We start from the raw sequence: 18099 nt of genomic DNA, 5'->3' as shown, positions 1-18099 counted from the left end.
AAAAATAAAAGAATGAGAAATGCAAATAAATCTGAATTTTTTTTATAAAGCTTTACAAAAGACACATAAGCATAATTATAGGAATAATTATATGAGCAGTAAAAACAAATGATACATGCATACTCACAAAAATGAAATATATATGGGTAACAAAACAACATTTTTTAAATTAAAATTTAACACATTAAAACTTGAAGAGTAGGAAAATTTATTTTCAATGCGTTGTACAATTGGACCAAGACTACGAATATGGATAACAAAGTAACTTCAAAAGATAGAAATTGAAATGAATTTTACTATTACAGTACTTTTATTGTTCATCTATTCATTTGACAAAAAAAAAAGGCTGGTTATTTGATAGCTTCATTACAAATGGTTTTTGATATATATTCTCTTTGTAGATATCATTGATCCACAATCCAAACAAAATATGAATCTACAATTACTAGTTATGTTTTAATCATTTAAGACTATTATAATTATTAGGAGACAATAGCAATCAAAGTTTAAGTATATATTTCGGCGGAAGCACCTAGTGGCCTTTACTATGACTTTGCCAATTATCTTTTTCTTTCTTTCTTTTTGGTCTTAAGTCGTATCTCAAACGTATTATTTTTCTGTATGCTTGGTTTTGTTGTTCGTGTTGCCGGTCCTGCTGCCTTTACCTACTCAAATCCCAAAATAAAAAGAGTAGTTTCCGTTTCCTATTCGTCCTGGTTGTATTATATTGTATTGCACCGTATTTAATTTGATTATTATAGATTGTAACTTGGTGTTTTTATCAAACTCAAAGTCTCAGTAAATTGTGTTACGTTTGATACATAATTGTACCATACACCGTTAACTCGTTAATATATATTTATACCATAGTTTTCTACTGGGCAATGTTGCTTAGTTTATCCCACCAACATTGTTAGATGTAGAAGAAAAACTGGGATTTTTGTTTTTTCCCTTTTTAATAAATTAGGGAAGGGGATTTAGCACCAGATCAATCTAATAAGACCTTAGGAAATAACTTTCCACTAAAATTGGTGGAATGTGTGTAACCACTTATACCAGAGGTGTTGCCTAATAAAATAAAATTATTTATACATATTATATATATATATATATATATGATTTAGTGAGCTATTTAATTCACTTTTATTATTGACTATTTAAGGATGTGATCGATATATATGACAATATTAATTTAAAATATTTTTATTTTATTTTTAATATTAAAAAAGTAAGAAAAATAATTTTTTTTAATGAAAGTTAATTAAATTTACATGTGATATTTAAATAACACTGAATTTTTCTTTATAAAAATTGAAAAATTGATGCATTTTTTTTTTACCCGCATTTAGTTTTGTACCACACCAATATCTAACACTATAAATTGAGCTGGATAACAATTACATCAAAACTATAAATATATATATATATATATATATATATATATATATATATAAATATATCAACGTGAATGTTGATTATGAAATATCTTTTTATATATATAATACTAGATTTACCTAAATATTCACCATATTTATTTATAAAATAATGTAATAATTTTTGATTGATTTGTTTTTTATTTATTTATCTATTTAAAAATTTATTTATCCATATTTAAATTATATAGATATATTTACCAATAATATATATTGACAAATGTAACTTGGTAAATAGTTTTAGTAAACATTTTAATGTTTATAGCACCATTATTAGTTTGTGTATTATATATAAATATATATTGGTCATGTCACACACATATATATTGTATACTTTGAAAATACAAAGTTGAATACTATCCAAAAAAGAAAGAATAGTAATTGACAACATAGTAAGAATAATAATAATATACACAGGCTTATTTTTAACATTTCAAAGATAGGATTATTATAGAAGCTGAAACTATTTCTTTGAGTTGGTAAATGAAAATTGAAAAACTCACAAAATTTGTTTCCTTCAGCCATAATTAATGATTTTATTATATTTCATAAAATTGTAATCTTAAAAAAATGTATTTAATAAGAGATTTTTTTTTCTTTAAAGTTAATTAGCTATTTCGCATCATATATATTATTATAAATTTGGTGACTTTTTTATTTTTAATTAAACAAATAATGAAATTAGATCTTCTACCTCATCTTTTACATTTTTCTTTCCAACTAATAATATAACGCCATCTCATTTAATCATTAACAAAGAAATAAAAAAAATTAAATAAAATATAATAACTAAACTTTTTAAGATGAAGTGAAAATTTATTATTAACGGATTACAGATAAAAGCAATAAAAAGAAGATGAAGATTGTCATCTATAAATAACATGTGTTAATATATATATATATATATATATATATATATATATATATATATATATATATCTTCATAGTTATACATAAATATATCTTCATAGTTGAGTCACACATATAAATTATTACCAACTCTATGAGGCATGCATGTGGAGGGTGGACTGAAAAAGCATTAGCGGTGGCCAGTGGCCCAGTGTCTTTGCTGGTCCACTATAGTGAGTGGGATACAAATACGTGGTTGGTCGGTCACTTATCCAAACCGTGTCAAACTTCAAAACAATCAACTTTTCTCAGCCATGAATTTTGGACGTCAAAATCTTTCTAGCACTAAGCCACATGATACATCATCACTTCCACTTCCACTTCCAATTATAGAAACAATATGATCTCAATCAATCATACATATATATATATATATATATATATATATGTGTGTGTGTGTACAACATATAATGAAGATAAACAATATCAACCCATGTTCAAGATCGTCTATAAATATAACCTCTATCTCACCAAGCCTTCCTTAACATATACACCTTTCACTCAGCGCCTTCATTTGAGCCCATTTCTCTGTCACTCTCTAAAGCCTCAGGGCTACTACTAGTTGTAGTACTACTAGCTCTACGTACTTTCTTCTAGTTTCCATCTGATCACTCCAAATTAAACATGGTTGCGTTGAGGTCTGTAGCGCTTCTTGTACTGTTTCTACTTGGTACGTTGGTTATGGTATCCGAATGCCGAGTTGCGAGGAAGGACCTGGGAATTGATCTTGGTGGTGGTGGTGGTGGTGGTTTGGGAGTTGGAATTGGAGCTGGGGTTGGCATCGGCTTAGGAGGAGGAGGCAGTGGATCAGGTGCTGGAGCAGGATCCGGATCTGGGTCCGGATCCGGGTCAAGTTCGTCTTCATCATCTGGTTCCAGTTCAAGGTCTGGTTCTGGGTCTGGTGCAGGCTCTGAAGCTGGATCTTATGCCGGGTCTCATGCTGGATCCGGGTCTGGTGGTGCAGGCTCTGAAGCAGGTTCGGAAGCTGGGTCTCATGCTGGTTCCCATGCTGGGTCTCGAGGTGGGTCAGGTGGTGCAGGCTCGGAAGCTGGGTCTCATGCTGGGTCTCGAGCTCGTTCTGGGTCTGGTGGTGCGCGTTCTGAGGCAGGTTCTGAAGCCGGGTCACGTGCTGGGTCTCGGGCAATATCAGGGTCGGGTTGAAGTGAAGGGATTGGAGCAGGATTTGGCAAAGGCTCTGTTGTTTGTGAAATAATTAAATAAATAAAGTAGACGTACCGTCAAAACTGTTTCGAGTCCTGCGTCTTGCAATTCAAACCAAATGGATCATATATTCATGTCGTATGCTTGCTTCACAGCTAGTTTGTTAAGTTCTCAAAGTTTATATTAGTATTAATTAATTGTATTGTCTACTCTATTAGAAGAATAAATTTAATATATTTATATCTCTTTCTTAACTTCTTCCTTTTCGATTAAGAATTTTTCTTTGATAAACTAATGACGTTGAATTTAATTGGCTTGTCCTTTCTTCCAGAAAGAAAAATGAAAAAGAAGCAAAAAAAATTCCTCTTTCTCTTCCACCTATGTTTTATGATCATATACCTAAATGTGAACAAAAAATTTAAAAAAAAAGAAAAAGAAAAAAAGAAAGAGATGAGAATAAATACAAATATATAGTACTATTCGTTGTTGATTTATGGTACTTGATCAACCCTAAAACAAATACAATGCGCTCTGTTATATTGCTTACAAAATGAAACATAGCAATTAATTTCTATAGAAAGATTGTAAAAGTCACTTATGTTTTCTCTTGGAAAGTTGCACGCATGATATTTTTTTTTTTTTTTTTTAAATCCTTCTGAATTACGCTATAATGTAAAAGGAAGAGGTATGATTCAAACTCACAATGGCTATGGGCAGGTATATATGAAGGGCATATTACTAAGCTAACCCCAATGTTATAACTGATGCATCTTTGATATATAGTAACAATTTGCTCCCAGTTCTTTCATAATTTTGCACTTTTAATTATTGGCATTCATCTCTTGATGATTTGTTTCCTTAACAAAACACATACAAACTCTTCAGTGACACTGATAGTTTTCAGATGCTGATGAACTGTGGTGATGTATGCAAAAAAACTCAAGGATTTAATATTTAGGTGGGTTTTCAACCCCCCCCAAAAAAAAAAAAAAAAAAAGTTTACGTGGGTTGGATTGGCTATAGTATTAATTTTTAATCAATATATCAATAATATTAATGCTAAATACATTAAAGTGTTTATCATATTTATTTACCAAATCATACAAGAAATAATATTGCAATACTTTGTTTGTATTTGGAATTTATTTATATATTCAATGATATTTACTTCTCCATATTTATGTTAATATTGATTATCAACTAATAATTGACACATTATTTTACCATATTATTGTATTAATAAATTTAATAAGCAATTCGATGTCTACACCATCGCTGACCAACATATATGAAAAATCTTCTTCATCTAACATATATTTAAAATGTAAATAAATAATCATATATTATTATTATTATTATTATATTGATTTAAATAAGTAAACGCGCATCCTCAACTTAACAAAACAGAGGTAAGTGTTCGCCAAAAAATTATAAAAAAAAAAAAACAAAAACAAAAACAAAAACAAAAAAAAAACAAAAAAAAAAAACAAAAGAAGGTCAGGCAGATTAATTTTATAAAACAATTTTTAATTACTGCATACATGTGTACCATTATTATCTATTTCATATATATATATATATATGTGTGTGTGTGTGTGTGTGTGTGCGTGTGTCATTATTATCTAGCAATCTAGCTCTTGATTAGAGTAGATAATATGCTATGTTGATAAGCATGATCATGTGCCATATATTCTATTTGATGGTGTATATATATATATATATATATATATAATATAAAGTTGCAATATTTAAACATTTGAAAAGGAAATTGAATAATTGAACCCAAGGAATTAATGGTTTATGACACTAACCCCACTATCACCTGGATATTTAGCAAGAACGACTTCAAAGCTTCTAGATTTTTTATTTTCATATTTCCATGACAGTTGGATCTACCTATTCCTTAAAAGTTGGATAATTTTTTTTTTTTTTTTCTAAATGGTTGGATCATGATGATCATCCTGGTGCATAAAAATTTCAAAAGATTGATGGTCAGTTTACCACAAAATTTTGAAAAGATAGTCATTTTGCCACATAATATGTAGTCCATCAATTCAAACTTTTATCTTAACTTATGACGCCTAATTATTCAATCCACATCATCTAAATAATAACACAGCCACATAAAATACTATCTTCATGCTCTTGCAGCCATAAAGTACAACCATATCCTTTTGTCAACACCTTTAGCGAATACCTGTCATTGCAATACATGATTTCAATTTAGCAGAGAAGACATTGGTCTTTGAGAATAAGAGAGAATATAAAGTTCCAGCAGATCTGATATTACTTAGAAAGATGCGCTGAATTTTCCCTTAATGTGATGCTGTTTTCTTTTTTTAATGCTATGCCATGAAAGACTAAAAAACCAATTCAAAAGAAGCAAGATTGTAATCCTTAATCATATTTTTGTCCATTATGAAGCTTGTTAAGTGTCAATATGCCTATTTCATCGCTGAATAGCACGACCAATATTCCAGCCATTGATTTCTCCAATGGCGGTCAGCCTCTTTGTTATATATGTAGCACCCTGCACAAGAAATAGATCCCCATCAGATGACAAAACAACTGCTTTTGATTTTGTGAGGACAGAAAATAGCTCATCTCCAAAGAAGTGATACGTATAAAAATTCGTTGCATTTGCATGTTATGGAGTTTGTTTGTCAAACAGAGAATTTTAAAACAAGGTAAATTGAGGAAAATACATTTTGGGTATATATGAACAACTGGGAACCATTAGTTGGAGCTTATTCTTGGGAACCAAACAAAACTAAATCAAACTAAATATATATATATGAAGCTTTGACTAGAACTTGCCCTCCTACCTGTCATTATTAGTTCAACTTTATATGATATTACTCAAATTTTTTTATTGATATGGTAAAGAAAAAGAATTAATCTGCTGACCCTTGTAGCAAGGTTCTCTGGTTTATTCACCATAATCTCATCTCTTCGGCCTATTCAACAAATGTACTTTATTTTATGTTATTTCCGTCCACTCGTCCTTAAATCATATTGCCACTCTTTTCTTTGATCGTTAACTTCTTTTATTCCTCCGTTCGATAGCTGGCTATAAACAAGCTAATAAATATAAAAATTTCTACTCCGTCGATTACTTACTAGTTACGACAAAATTTGTTTATATTTGTTGAAAATCATGACTCACTTGAACCCATTTCTTTATTTGATTCATTATTTTCAATGCCAGCTGCTTTCAAATCAATAATTCATACAAGATTGTAACATCACCACATTAAAGATGAGCCTTTTTTCTTTTCTTTTTTTTTTTTTTTTTTTTTTTTGGTGTGTGTGTGTGTGTGTGTGTGTTAAGTGACGAAATTGAATATGAAATATTTTACTTAAGCAAAACCCTTACATTTTTTTTAATGGCAAATTTTCATTCGGCTAATTAATTGAATTGTAGTCAAACAATGATGTTAATTCAAATTCCTCATCTGAATTTGTATATATTTATATATAAACTTAATTAAATAGATTGAACATCCTTATTCACAAAACATCATACAATTTTGATCTGTGGATATAGCTAGAATTAGAATATTCAATCCCTCTCCTGGATCATGAATTATTGGAGTTTTTATTTCTTTGCTAATACTTTTAATAATGTGGTATCAGCTCAATAATTCACTTAAAAATTTGCAACTCAAAGTAGACTGTGTGAATTAGTCGGCTTGATCCTCATGAAATCCCCTCCCTCCAATTGTAATATTAATTTTATTTTTTTTCAAAAAAAGTTGACTGTGTGAAGTTTTTGCAAGATTGTAATATTGTGTCACCCAAAAACAATATATAGTCAATAAGAAATTTTTGTTTGTTATTCTCTAAATGAGTAAATAAGAATTAAGATATATGTATACTATTACTAAATGTAAATTAAAGTGCAAATAAGGTCACACGGCATGGTGAATAATTTCCATTAACTTTTTATTTCTTTGCTATTTTTTTTTTCTTTTGCTTGATTTTTTTTTTTATTGTACATATACAAATGAACACTGAATATATTACTTAAAATTTGAAGCAAAATTACTAAACTCATTGTTTAATTTAATTGCTTTTAAAATTTGTAAGTTCTTTAAATTGAATTTTTTTTAAAAAAAAAAAAATTTTAAGGAATAGCTGACGCTTTGACAATACATATACAAATGAACACTGAAAATATTACTCAAAATGTTAAATAAAATTATTAAGCTGGTTGTTTAATTTAATTGCTTTTAAAATTTGAAAGTTTGTTAAAATGAATATTTTTATTAAAAAACAAAATTTGAAGGAATAGCCGACGTTTTTGGACCAAAAAGCGTCGGCTATTCTATATATATATATTTTTTTGCTTGATTATTTTTTTAATTGTACATATACAAATGAACAATGAAAATATTACTTTAAATGTAAAGCAAAATTACTAAGCTGGTTGTTTAATTTAATTGCTTTAAAATTTGCAAGTTTATTAAATTGAATATTTTTTTAAAAAAAATTTTTGAAGGAATAGCCGTTGCTTTTGGAGCAAAAGCGTCGGCTATTCTTTTTTTTATTTTTATGCTTGATTATTTTTTTTGACTATATATATACAAATGAACATTGAAAATATTACTTAAAATGTGAAACAAAATTATTAAGCTGGTTGTTTAATTTAATTGCTTTTAAAATTTGAAAGTTTGTTAAATTGAATTTTTTGTTTTTTTTTAAACTTGAAGGAATAGCCGATGCTTTTGGAGCAAAAAACATCAGCTATTCTTTTTTTTTTTTATACTTGATTATTTTTTTTATTGTACATCTACAAATGAACACTGAAAATATTACTTAAAATGTGAAGAAAAATTACTAAGCTAGTTATTTAATTTAATTGCTTTTAAAATTTGCAGGTTCGTTAAATTGAATTTTTTTTTTTTTAATATGAAGGAATAGCTAATGCTTTTAAAGCAAAAAGTGTTGACTATTCTATTTTTTTCTTTTTTTTATGCTTGATTTTTTTTATTGTACATCTACAAATGAACACTAAAAATATTACTTCAAATGTAAAGCAAAATTACTTAGCTGCTTGTTTAATTTAACTTCTTTTAAAATTTGCAAGTTTGTTAAATTGAATTTTTTTTTAAATTTTGAAGGAATAGCCGATGCTTTTTGAGCAAAAGGCATCGGCTAGTCTATTTTATTAGGCAAGTTTGTTAGGCAACGCTTTTAGTAGATAAAATGTCCCCTATTTTTGTGAAAGCTTCATTAAATTTTTTCATTTTTTTTAATATGCATATAATTATGTGATTATATAAACATAGATAAGCGGTCGGTTAATCATTTTGCATGGATCTAGTGTTTAAACAATCTAATTTAGACAAAATATAAGCACAAGATCAAAGCCGAAACATTTTAAACATATATCAAGTGTTGTCGAAAAATAGCATCACTTATGTTTGTTTTTAGCGACGCTTTAACTTTGACAGTTTTTGAAAACGTCGTATATTTATTGCATTTTATCCGATATTTTAGCTTCAGCATCGCAGATTTATTTTTGCAGATACTTTTTTTTTTTTCGTAGTGTTGCTAATTTCTTGTCACAAGATCGCTATTTTCACATATGACTTAAAATAATTATACTTTATTAGTTTTTTATTAAAAAATAAGTAAAAATTAAAATGATGCATTTTTAAAACAATCGTATACTATTAGTTCACATTTATTAAGTTGTAAAGTAAGAAATTTGGATTTATTATATTTAAACTATTATATTTGGATGAAAATAGGGTAGATTTGGAAGAGTACTTGGTGTGGGCTGTGGCTCCATTTTCTTTTTATATGGTCTATAGATCAATCTTTTCTGTTTTATCTAAAGGTGGATTGCGTTTATTCGGTAAGGATTTACTGTTAAAGTATAAGTTTGAGTACTACTTGAATGAGGTAGTAAATAAATGGTTGCTTGCTAATTGATTTTGGATTAGCAAGGTTGATCTCAACCACCATTAGCTACTTAGGAAGTGAAACTAGCACAATTGGAATGAAGGGAACCATTAGCTAGGCTGCTTTCGGCAACAAACTCATCGTTGCTTCTAAAACACTATCAAATCAAAATTTAAAATTTAGTTTTAAAAATAGTTGAAGTTCATTTAAACAAACTTAAAAGCATTTACAATGGCTTGTCCATTACTTTGTCTATTACTAAAAAAATTTTCCACATCAAATAAAATGGATAATGTTTAGCAAAAATTCTCTCCAATGTTTTTGTAAATAAGCTTTATCAAGTTGATGTGACAGATTAAAAAAAAATAGAAATTGTCAAGTTGATCTCTACTTATAAAAGATCTGTTAGACATATTTAGTTAGCAATTTTTTTATTTAAATCAATTTTTGTTTCGGCTTTTATTTTTCACCTGCCTTCCAACTTTTTCTTCTTGTTCCTTGCTTGCTCAAATTTCTCCTTTTTCTATTCAAATTTCTTCTTCTTCCACTTCATTTTTATTTTTTTCTCTCTTAAACAATATCCATTGTTCAAGGGTATTTGAACATCATCATCACCATTAGATGAACCATAACCATTCCCTTAAATGCTGATTATTGGAATCATTTTTGGTATGCTGTTGGCTAACCATGTCTACTGATTTCCATGTCACTGCCTTCAGTGGTAGGGTCAACGGCGGTAAATCTTCTCCAAGGACGTTTCATAACGCCACGAAATCTAATTTCTTAAAGTGGGGATTTGGAATCTGGACCAACGAGGGTTGGAGGTGGGGTTTTGGGAAAGTGGAGGAGAATTAGGGTAGCGTGGGTAGCCTATTATGGGTCTTGAAGGGTCTCCCATGGCAAAAAACTTAATAACAGATGCTTTGGATTTTGAAGTGACCGCCCACTGACTCAAGAAATTGTTAATCTTATTCTTGGCTCTCCATGTGTACAAATAAGGCCTTGCAACATGAAGGACCAAAAATACAATCATGTTGCGTTACATTAGCATCTTTTCCCATGTAGAAAAGAATTCTTTTTTAAAATAATTTATTTGTACACATGAACACAATTTGTTATACTATCAAGTTAGAAACAATCACCATTATTTGCTTATCCTTTCAGTTTCTTCAACAATTAGTTACTGATGTTCTAAAGTAGAGGAAAGGACAAATATACCTGTGCTTTTCTATGTGCATGTGCTGCCGCATCCAGTTCAACAGGTGCTGACGAATCATCCTCAATAGTTTCATGTGTTCTATCTTCAATGCTTGACGCAGGCCTGTTTAGTCAATCAGACAGATTAATAAAACAGTTCACAACATAAAAAGATTCATTACCAAGTTAACATAAATCCAGCTGAATCAACCAAACAAGTCATTCGATCAAAAAACAAAAAATATGTTCACTTTCTTTTTTTTCTTTTTTTTTAATAGATAACTTCATCATTGATGAAAAACGTGTAGAAAAAAGACCACTTGAATTACTCAAATACTATAGAAAACAACTAATCCAAAACAAGATAACATATTTCCAACTCAAAAAAAGTAATAAGATAGGGAACATAACTATTCAAGAGTATATGGATATAAAGCCTAAAACTTGATATAATCTCGTAAAGTTCTCACATCTCGACTCTTGCCTTCAAAAAGCCCTTCCATTTCTCTCCAACCAAATTATCCAAACAAAGCCATTATTGCAAAACTCCAAAGCAATTTCCCTTGTGCTCCTCCAGAAAAGCTTTAAGATTACATATCAGTGGACTGAAGAAGTATTAGCGGTGGCCGGTGGCCCGGAGCCTTTGCTGCTCCATTATAGTGAGTGGGGTCGGTCACTTGTCTAAACTATATTAAACTTCAAAACACTCAACTTTTCTCAGCAATCAATTTTGGACGTCAAGATCATCCTACCAACCCACAATATGATATGTTCACTTCCACTTCCAATACACTTATACAATATCATACATATATAAATATATATATATATATATATAAAATATACAATACAATATATATACACAAAATAAAATACAGATATACAATATCAACCCCATGTTCAACATGGTCCATAAATATAATCTCAATCTCGCTAAGTTTTCCTTAACATATACACCTTTCACTTAGTGTCGTCATCACAGCAAATTAAACATGGTTGCTTTGAGGTCTGTAGCTCTTCTTGCACTGTTTCTACTTGGTATGTTGGTTACGGTATCCGAATGCCGAGTTGCGAGAAAGGACCTGGGAATTAATCGTGGTGGTGGCGGTGGTGGTGGTTTAGGAGTTGGACTTGGTGCTGGGCTTGGTACAGGAGGTGGAAGTAGTGGATCGGGTGCTGGATCAGGATCCTGGTCTAGTTCCTGGTCAAGTTCGTCGTCATCATCTAGTTCCAGTTCAACGTCTGGTTCTGGGCCTGGTGCAGGCTCTGAATCTGGATCTTCTGCCGACTCTCATGCTGAGTCTCGATCTGGATCCGGGTCTGGGCATGCAGGTTCTGGAGCCAGTTCGGAAGCTGGGTCTCATGCCGGTTCCTACGCTGGATCTCGAGGTGGGTCAGGTGGTCCAGGCTCGGGGGCAGGCTCGGAAGCTGGGTCTCATGCTGGGTCTCGAGCTCGTTCTGGGTCTGGTAGTGCCGGTTCTGACCCAGGTTCTGAAGCCGGGTCACGTGCTGGGTCTGGGGCAATATCAGGGTCGGGTTGAAGTGAGAGAATTGGAGCATGATTTGGCAGGTGTCTCTGCGGTTTGTGAAATAAATAAAAGTCTGACGGTAAAAAGTGTTTAGGGTCGTATATCTTACGATTCGAACCGTGATGGATCATATCACGCCTTGTTATGCTCTAAAAGTTTATTAAGTAATAATTAATTGTGTTATCTACTGCACGAATAGAGTTAGCTCCTGAGCATCCTTATTTATGTCATAATCGTATGGGTTTGAATCATATAAAAAAAAAAAATTTAATATTTTGTAATGTTAAAAAAAAAAAAAAATTATGCTCTCTACTCAATTAAAAAAATAATGATAATCTTTTATTATTTATATTTTTCTTAGTTGACAATATGACCTTAAGGTTGCTTCACCCTTTTCGCGGATTAAAAACTAATTTTTTAACAACTAATTTTTGGATAAATTGATGAAGTCCAGCTTGGATTTTTCCTAACAATATAGAGAAGCCAAAATTCATTTACTTCCAACTATGCGTTATGATATTAGCATATGCCTAAACGTCAATAGAGAAGCCAAAATTCATTTACAAATGCTTTCTATTGTTGATTTAAGGTTCTTTTTTTTTTTTTTTTTTTTTTGTTTTGAGTAAGTTGATTTAAGGTACTTGATCAATCCTAAGAATGTGCTTATATAATAGAATGATAATTAAGAATAACAATTATGGGAGCAATTGGAGTGGTCAAAGATACGTCTATACAAAAATTGTAAAAGTTGCCCAAGTTTCTCTTGGAAACTTGCATGCCCGATACATCCTCTTTTTTTTTTTTTTGCCCTTTTTTCTTTTCGTTTGTTTTTATTATATGGATTACCATAACATTATAATTTAAAAGGAGGAAGTCAGATTCAAACTTACAACTTAAAAGGTGTAAATATAAGGAGCACGTCAATTGAGGCATGTTATAAATAATATCTCTTTAAAAGTAACAACTTTCTCCTCCATTCTTTCTTGATTTTGCTCCTCATTAATTTTGGTATTAGTCTTTTGATTTGTTTCCTTCACAAAATGTGAACAAACTTTTTATTGATGCTTAAGAGTTTTCGTACGGTGATAAAGATTGGTTAACAGTAGTATTAATTTTTAATCAGTATATCAATAATACTAAAGGTGTCAAATTATTTATCAAATATATTAACCAAATTTTATAAAGGTGTGATACTGCAATTAATATTTTATTAGCTTATATTTTAAATTCATTTATTTGTTTAACGGTTCATCTATTAATATTTATGTTTTGTTAATTTTTTGATCAATAATATTTTGACACATCGTTCACCACATTATTTAGTACTTAAATTTGATAATTGGATATTTAATTATAGCACCAGTAATCAACATACATGAAAATTCTTCTTCTAATTTAATTAACTATATTTAAAAAAATATAAGTGCTTGCCCAAAAGAGAAGAAAAAAAAGAAGAAAACAACAAAACAAAAGAGGGTCAGTGATAGGCTGGTTAATTTTATAAAACAATCTTTAATTAGTGCATGCATATATGCCAGCACTCTAGCTCCACAATTAAATATTTTGCTTGCCTAAAAAAAAAAAAAAAAAACGCAAATTCTTACTTACAGCACGTTATGGAACACAAAACAAATATGTTACATGTCAGTTTTGATTAGACTTTTAGATAATATGGTAGGTAGATAATCATAATCATGTGCCATATGTATTATGTGGTGCATTGTTAAATTGTGAAAAGGAAATTGAACAATTGGAAACCAAGAAATTAATGGTCTATGGCACTAACCACACTATCACCCGGGTATCTAGTTAGAATAGATTTTATTGTCATATTTTCATGATACACTTGGATTCGTCTATGTTTTAATAGTTGGATAATGAGATCATCTTAAATATTACTGTGCAAAGAAATTTGAAGATCAGATTTATCGTCAATTTACCGCATAATAGTCCATCATTATTAATTCAATTCAAATCCATCATTATTCAAACTTTTATCTAAACCTACTATGCCTAATTATTCAAACCTACATCATCTACATAATAATACATTATTTAATTTTTTAAAAATAAAAGGAATCCCTTCATATTTATAAGTGGAATCCAATATTAATTATTAGTACAAGAACATCCCTTTTCACTTTTCTATTGGGTTTAATTTCTTTTTTATTTTGGACACCTTGTTGGTTTAAATATTAATTATATATATATATATATATATATATATATATATATATTTTTCCATATATTAATTGTAAAGCTTGTTAGTATCAATATGCCTGTTTCATCGCTGCACAGCACGTCCCATTCCAGCCATTTCGTTAATGGCAGTCATTCTCTTTGTTTTAGCACCCTGCACAAGAAATACATGCCCGTCGCAGGACAAAACAACTGCTTTTGATTTCGTGATCAGTACTTTTAAGGCTGATGAATCAAACCATTTTTGATAAATTAGCAAAGAGATTATACTTTTTTATTCGCGCCACAAGAACCAAGAAATACCTTCAAACTAATGTACCATATATATATATATATATATATCATAGCTAGAACGATAATGGAAGCAATGGAATTCAAAAGATGTATTAAAAAAAAATATATCATATAAAATAAAATACCAGTAATATCTGTTAATAGACATCAAAAAAATCATAACCTAGATGAAAATAGATAAAGGGTGACGGATCCAAGAATTATTATTAAGAAGCACGCAGGGTAATGTAATAGCATTTATTTTATTTTTTTTGAATTTTGGGCATTTATATATACATAACATTTTTTTTTTCTATATTGTAGCTAACCCAACTAATTAGATTTTTTTTAATAAATTGAATAAGTTTTCATCTTTTTATTATTTTCCTCTAATTCTATTTTTTTAGAACAATATGATTCCAACATTTTAACAATGATTTGACATTCACAATAAATACATTGCAAATTTATATAATAAAAAAATCATAGTTTAAAGCAAGAAGAGGGGGGGAAAAAAACAGAAAGAAAGAAAGAAAGAAAGAAAGAAAATTATTTTATATTTTGTTAGAAATTAATTAACCAAAAATAAATAGAGAATAAGAAAAATAACAATAAAATTAGTCATTAAAAATAAAGAATTGGCATCTCTATAATTAAAACAAGTTAAAATATTAATTAAATATATATTATCTATAAACTACAGTATATAAATATATTAGTCATTAAATATATATTATTTATAAACTACAGTAATTAACTATAGTTTTTTTTTTTTACTTGTATAATTATTTTGTTATTAACTAATTGTATTCATTATAATTGTAAATGATCATTAATTTAATTTTTGTAATTAATAAGTATTAAATTGTATTTCAAAAAAAAAAGTATTATATTGTACATAAATATTATAACTATATCTAATAAGTATGATTGTAAATAAGTAAGAGATGAAAAAATAATAATAAGATAAGTGAGCAAAATTGCATTAAAACTAAAAGGGGCCCCAAAAAAAAAAAAAAAAAAAAAACTACATAACTGAATTTGAGGTGTGTGGGAGTAAACTCAAGGGGCACATCTTCAATTTAAAAAATATATTAAAAAATTTAAAAGAAAAAAAAATTTGAGGGGGCCACGCGCCCAGCTGGGCCCTACCTAAGTTTTGGGTTGCTTTCTTGCTTTCCATTATAAAGTTATCTCATTCTACAAACTTTTATCTAAATACAAATAAAACCCTTTGGTTTTCACCGCTAAAGTAAACTCATCCTACATAAGTTTTTGATGTCCATTAACTTGGCTCCACAGAACATAGCTCATCCCCACTACATAAAGCCTAAACTTAAAATTAAGCATGGTTCTCCTAAACTAAAATAATTACAAAAACCTCTTCAAAGAAGTGACAGGTACAAAAAAAATTGTTGCATTTCCATGTCAGAGAATTTTGAGACAAGGTAACTAGAGGAAATGCATTTATGGGTTATGAAGCATTGGCAACCATTATTAGTTGGAGCTTATTCTCAGGAACCAAACAAAGCCGAATCAAACAAAATATATATGAAGCTTTGATAAGAACTTATGCTCTTCTACACGTCCTTAGTAGTTCAATTTTAGATGGTATTACCACAAGAACCGGCTGAGCCTTGAAGCAAGCTCTTCTGGTTTAATATTACCACCCCACAAGTTCAACCTTCTTGTCCACAGTCAAAGACCTCAACTATGAGCATTACCAAAATCAATGACAGTAGCTAGTTCCAATTAGTTTACTACATTAGCTTCCTCAGTCAAATAGCACTTTGAATCAAGTTACAAGTTGACAATCTCATAATTTTTTCAACGGCACCTTACTTTTCAATGTCTTCCATCATAACTCCTTCCTCAGATTTTGCAAAGCAAGCTTATTGATCTCCTCAAGATGATTAACAAAATGCTGCATGTGACCCCAAATATATATTAGGCACTAATGTAAGACATAAAAAAAAATTAAAAAAAAAATAACAAAGTCATTTTTACTTGGGCATTAACAAAATAAAACATCTTATCACAAAGTCATTAAAATTTGAAGCATAAATTTTGAGTTCGGGCCGGGGAGGAACTCATTATATTCTTAGACCTTGCATTCGTGGAGTGCATAAAATGTATATAGTCTTTTTCAAAAAATCCATTCAAATTTTGTAATCATAATATATAGCATATATTATTGCCAACAAGATAATATAGATGTGCATGCTAATTATTAATTTAGATAGATTAAATTTCCAGGAGAGCACCAATCATACTCCACTAAGTAAGTGGGGTATGAATATTATTTATATATATATATATATATTTATATATGGGTCGGCACCATGCTAATGAAAAAGTATGTGTCCCAATTAACCTCATCATCTGCCTAGAAAAAGACTTTTCCACTCAATACCTCCTCAGCCTTTCTCATCCACAAACTTTTTGTTTCATAAGATTACATAATAAGCAATGTTCACATGTTCCTCCACTTAATTCATCATGCAACAGTGATTAAAACTTCAACCAACCTCCCCATCCACAGCTATAAATAGCTTCCTTTCTCACCCTCAATACTCTGAACAAACCAGCATACTAATAATAATTCATGTATATTCAGGATCTTTTGGCTTAGTGACATCAACAATAATAATGGGAAGTTTCAAGTCTTTGGTCCTCATAGCTTTGCTTGTTGTTTCAACCTTAGGCTTAGCTATGGTATCCGAGAGCCGCCGAGTGGAAAGAAAGGACTTGGGGTTAAACCTTGGTGGGTTAGGTTTAGACCTTGGTGGGGTGGGGGTTGGTGTGGGTGCAGGGGTTGGCGTTGGAGTAGGCGGGAGTGGTTCGGGTTCGGGTGCAGGAGCAGGATCGGGTTCTGGGTCCAGGTCTAGTTCCAGTTCCAGTTCGAGCTCAAGTTCATCTTCTTCATCACGGTCTTCTGGGCGTGGAGGTGCAGGTTCAGAAGCAGGTTCTTCTGCCGGATCCTATGCTGGATCCAGAGCCGGGTCTGGATCGGGTGGAAATTAAAGGCCTTGGAAAAATGATCAGAGAAATCTGTCCACTTCGTCAATGAAATTAGAATCTACATAAATTATTAGAAAAATAATTATGTATCAAGTAATATTTGGCTGTGATCAGCTAGTCACTTCTCATATTATTAATATATGAATATAAGAAATAATAAGCAGCTATATATAGCCGAGTGTGAATTGGAATATTTACTTTTGTTTTCATTTTATATATCTGAGTCTAATGTTTATAAAAACATGTTCAGTCAAGATCAGTTTTTTTTCATGCTTCTGTTTTTTTTTCAGATATCAATCGTATAACTATCAATTTCAAGCAATAGGTTTTATTGGTTAAATTATTATACATAAAGGGTATCCCTTCTCATACTACATAATATATCATAGATTTTTTTATTTTTTATTTTTGGTCAAATATATATTATGGATATTGATATGGATGCAAAATTATGGATTTTGGTATGG

At 30.1% G+C, this 18099-nt stretch overlaps 3 protein-coding genes across 3 annotated transcripts; all 3 read left to right on the top strand.

Moving 5' to 3' along the window:
• The first annotated feature begins 2746 nt into the window (after positions 1-2746).
• Positions 2747-3757, top strand: LOC107419149 (glycine-rich protein 5-like). Its single transcript, XM_060820020.1, has one exon. It carries the CDS (start codon positions 2967-2969, stop codon positions 3501-3503), a length of 537 nt encoding a protein of 178 aa, XP_060676003.1. The 5' UTR covers positions 2747-2966; the 3' UTR covers positions 3504-3757.
• Positions 3758-11490: 7733 nt separating this feature from the next.
• LOC107420176 (cell wall protein IFF6) lies at positions 11491-12447 on the top strand. The gene has a single exon (XM_016029079.4). The coding sequence runs from the start codon at positions 11603-11605 to the stop codon at positions 12149-12151; it is 549 nt and encodes a 182-aa protein (XP_015884565.3). The 5' UTR covers positions 11491-11602; the 3' UTR covers positions 12152-12447.
• A 4663-nt stretch (positions 12448-17110) lies between these two features.
• On the top strand, positions 17111-17846 carry LOC107420096 (GPI-anchored hemophore cfmA-like). Its single transcript, XM_016028965.4, has one exon. The coding sequence runs from the start codon at positions 17261-17263 to the stop codon at positions 17633-17635; it is 375 nt and encodes a 124-aa protein (XP_015884451.2). The 5' UTR covers positions 17111-17260; the 3' UTR covers positions 17636-17846.
• Positions 17847-18099: the final 253 nt, after the last annotated feature.

Source organism: Ziziphus jujuba, chromosome 1 (assembly GCF_031755915.1).
Source record: "Ziziphus jujuba cultivar Dongzao chromosome 1, ASM3175591v1".
Taxonomy (NCBI): Eukaryota; Viridiplantae; Streptophyta; class Magnoliopsida; order Rosales; family Rhamnaceae; genus Ziziphus; species Ziziphus jujuba.
This window is presented reverse-complemented; position numbering and strand designations above follow the sequence as displayed.

Coding starts and splice junctions, on each gene's coding strand:
- LOC107419149 (XM_060820020.1), top strand. CDS start 2,967: ATGGTTGCGTTGAGGTCTGTAGCGCTTCTTGTACTGTTTCTACTTGGT.
- LOC107420096 (XM_016028965.4), top strand. CDS start 17,261: ATGGGAAGTTTCAAGTCTTTGGTCCTCATAGCTTTGCTTGTTGTTTCA.
- LOC107420176 (XM_016029079.4), top strand. CDS start 11,603: ATGGTTGCTTTGAGGTCTGTAGCTCTTCTTGCACTGTTTCTACTTGGT.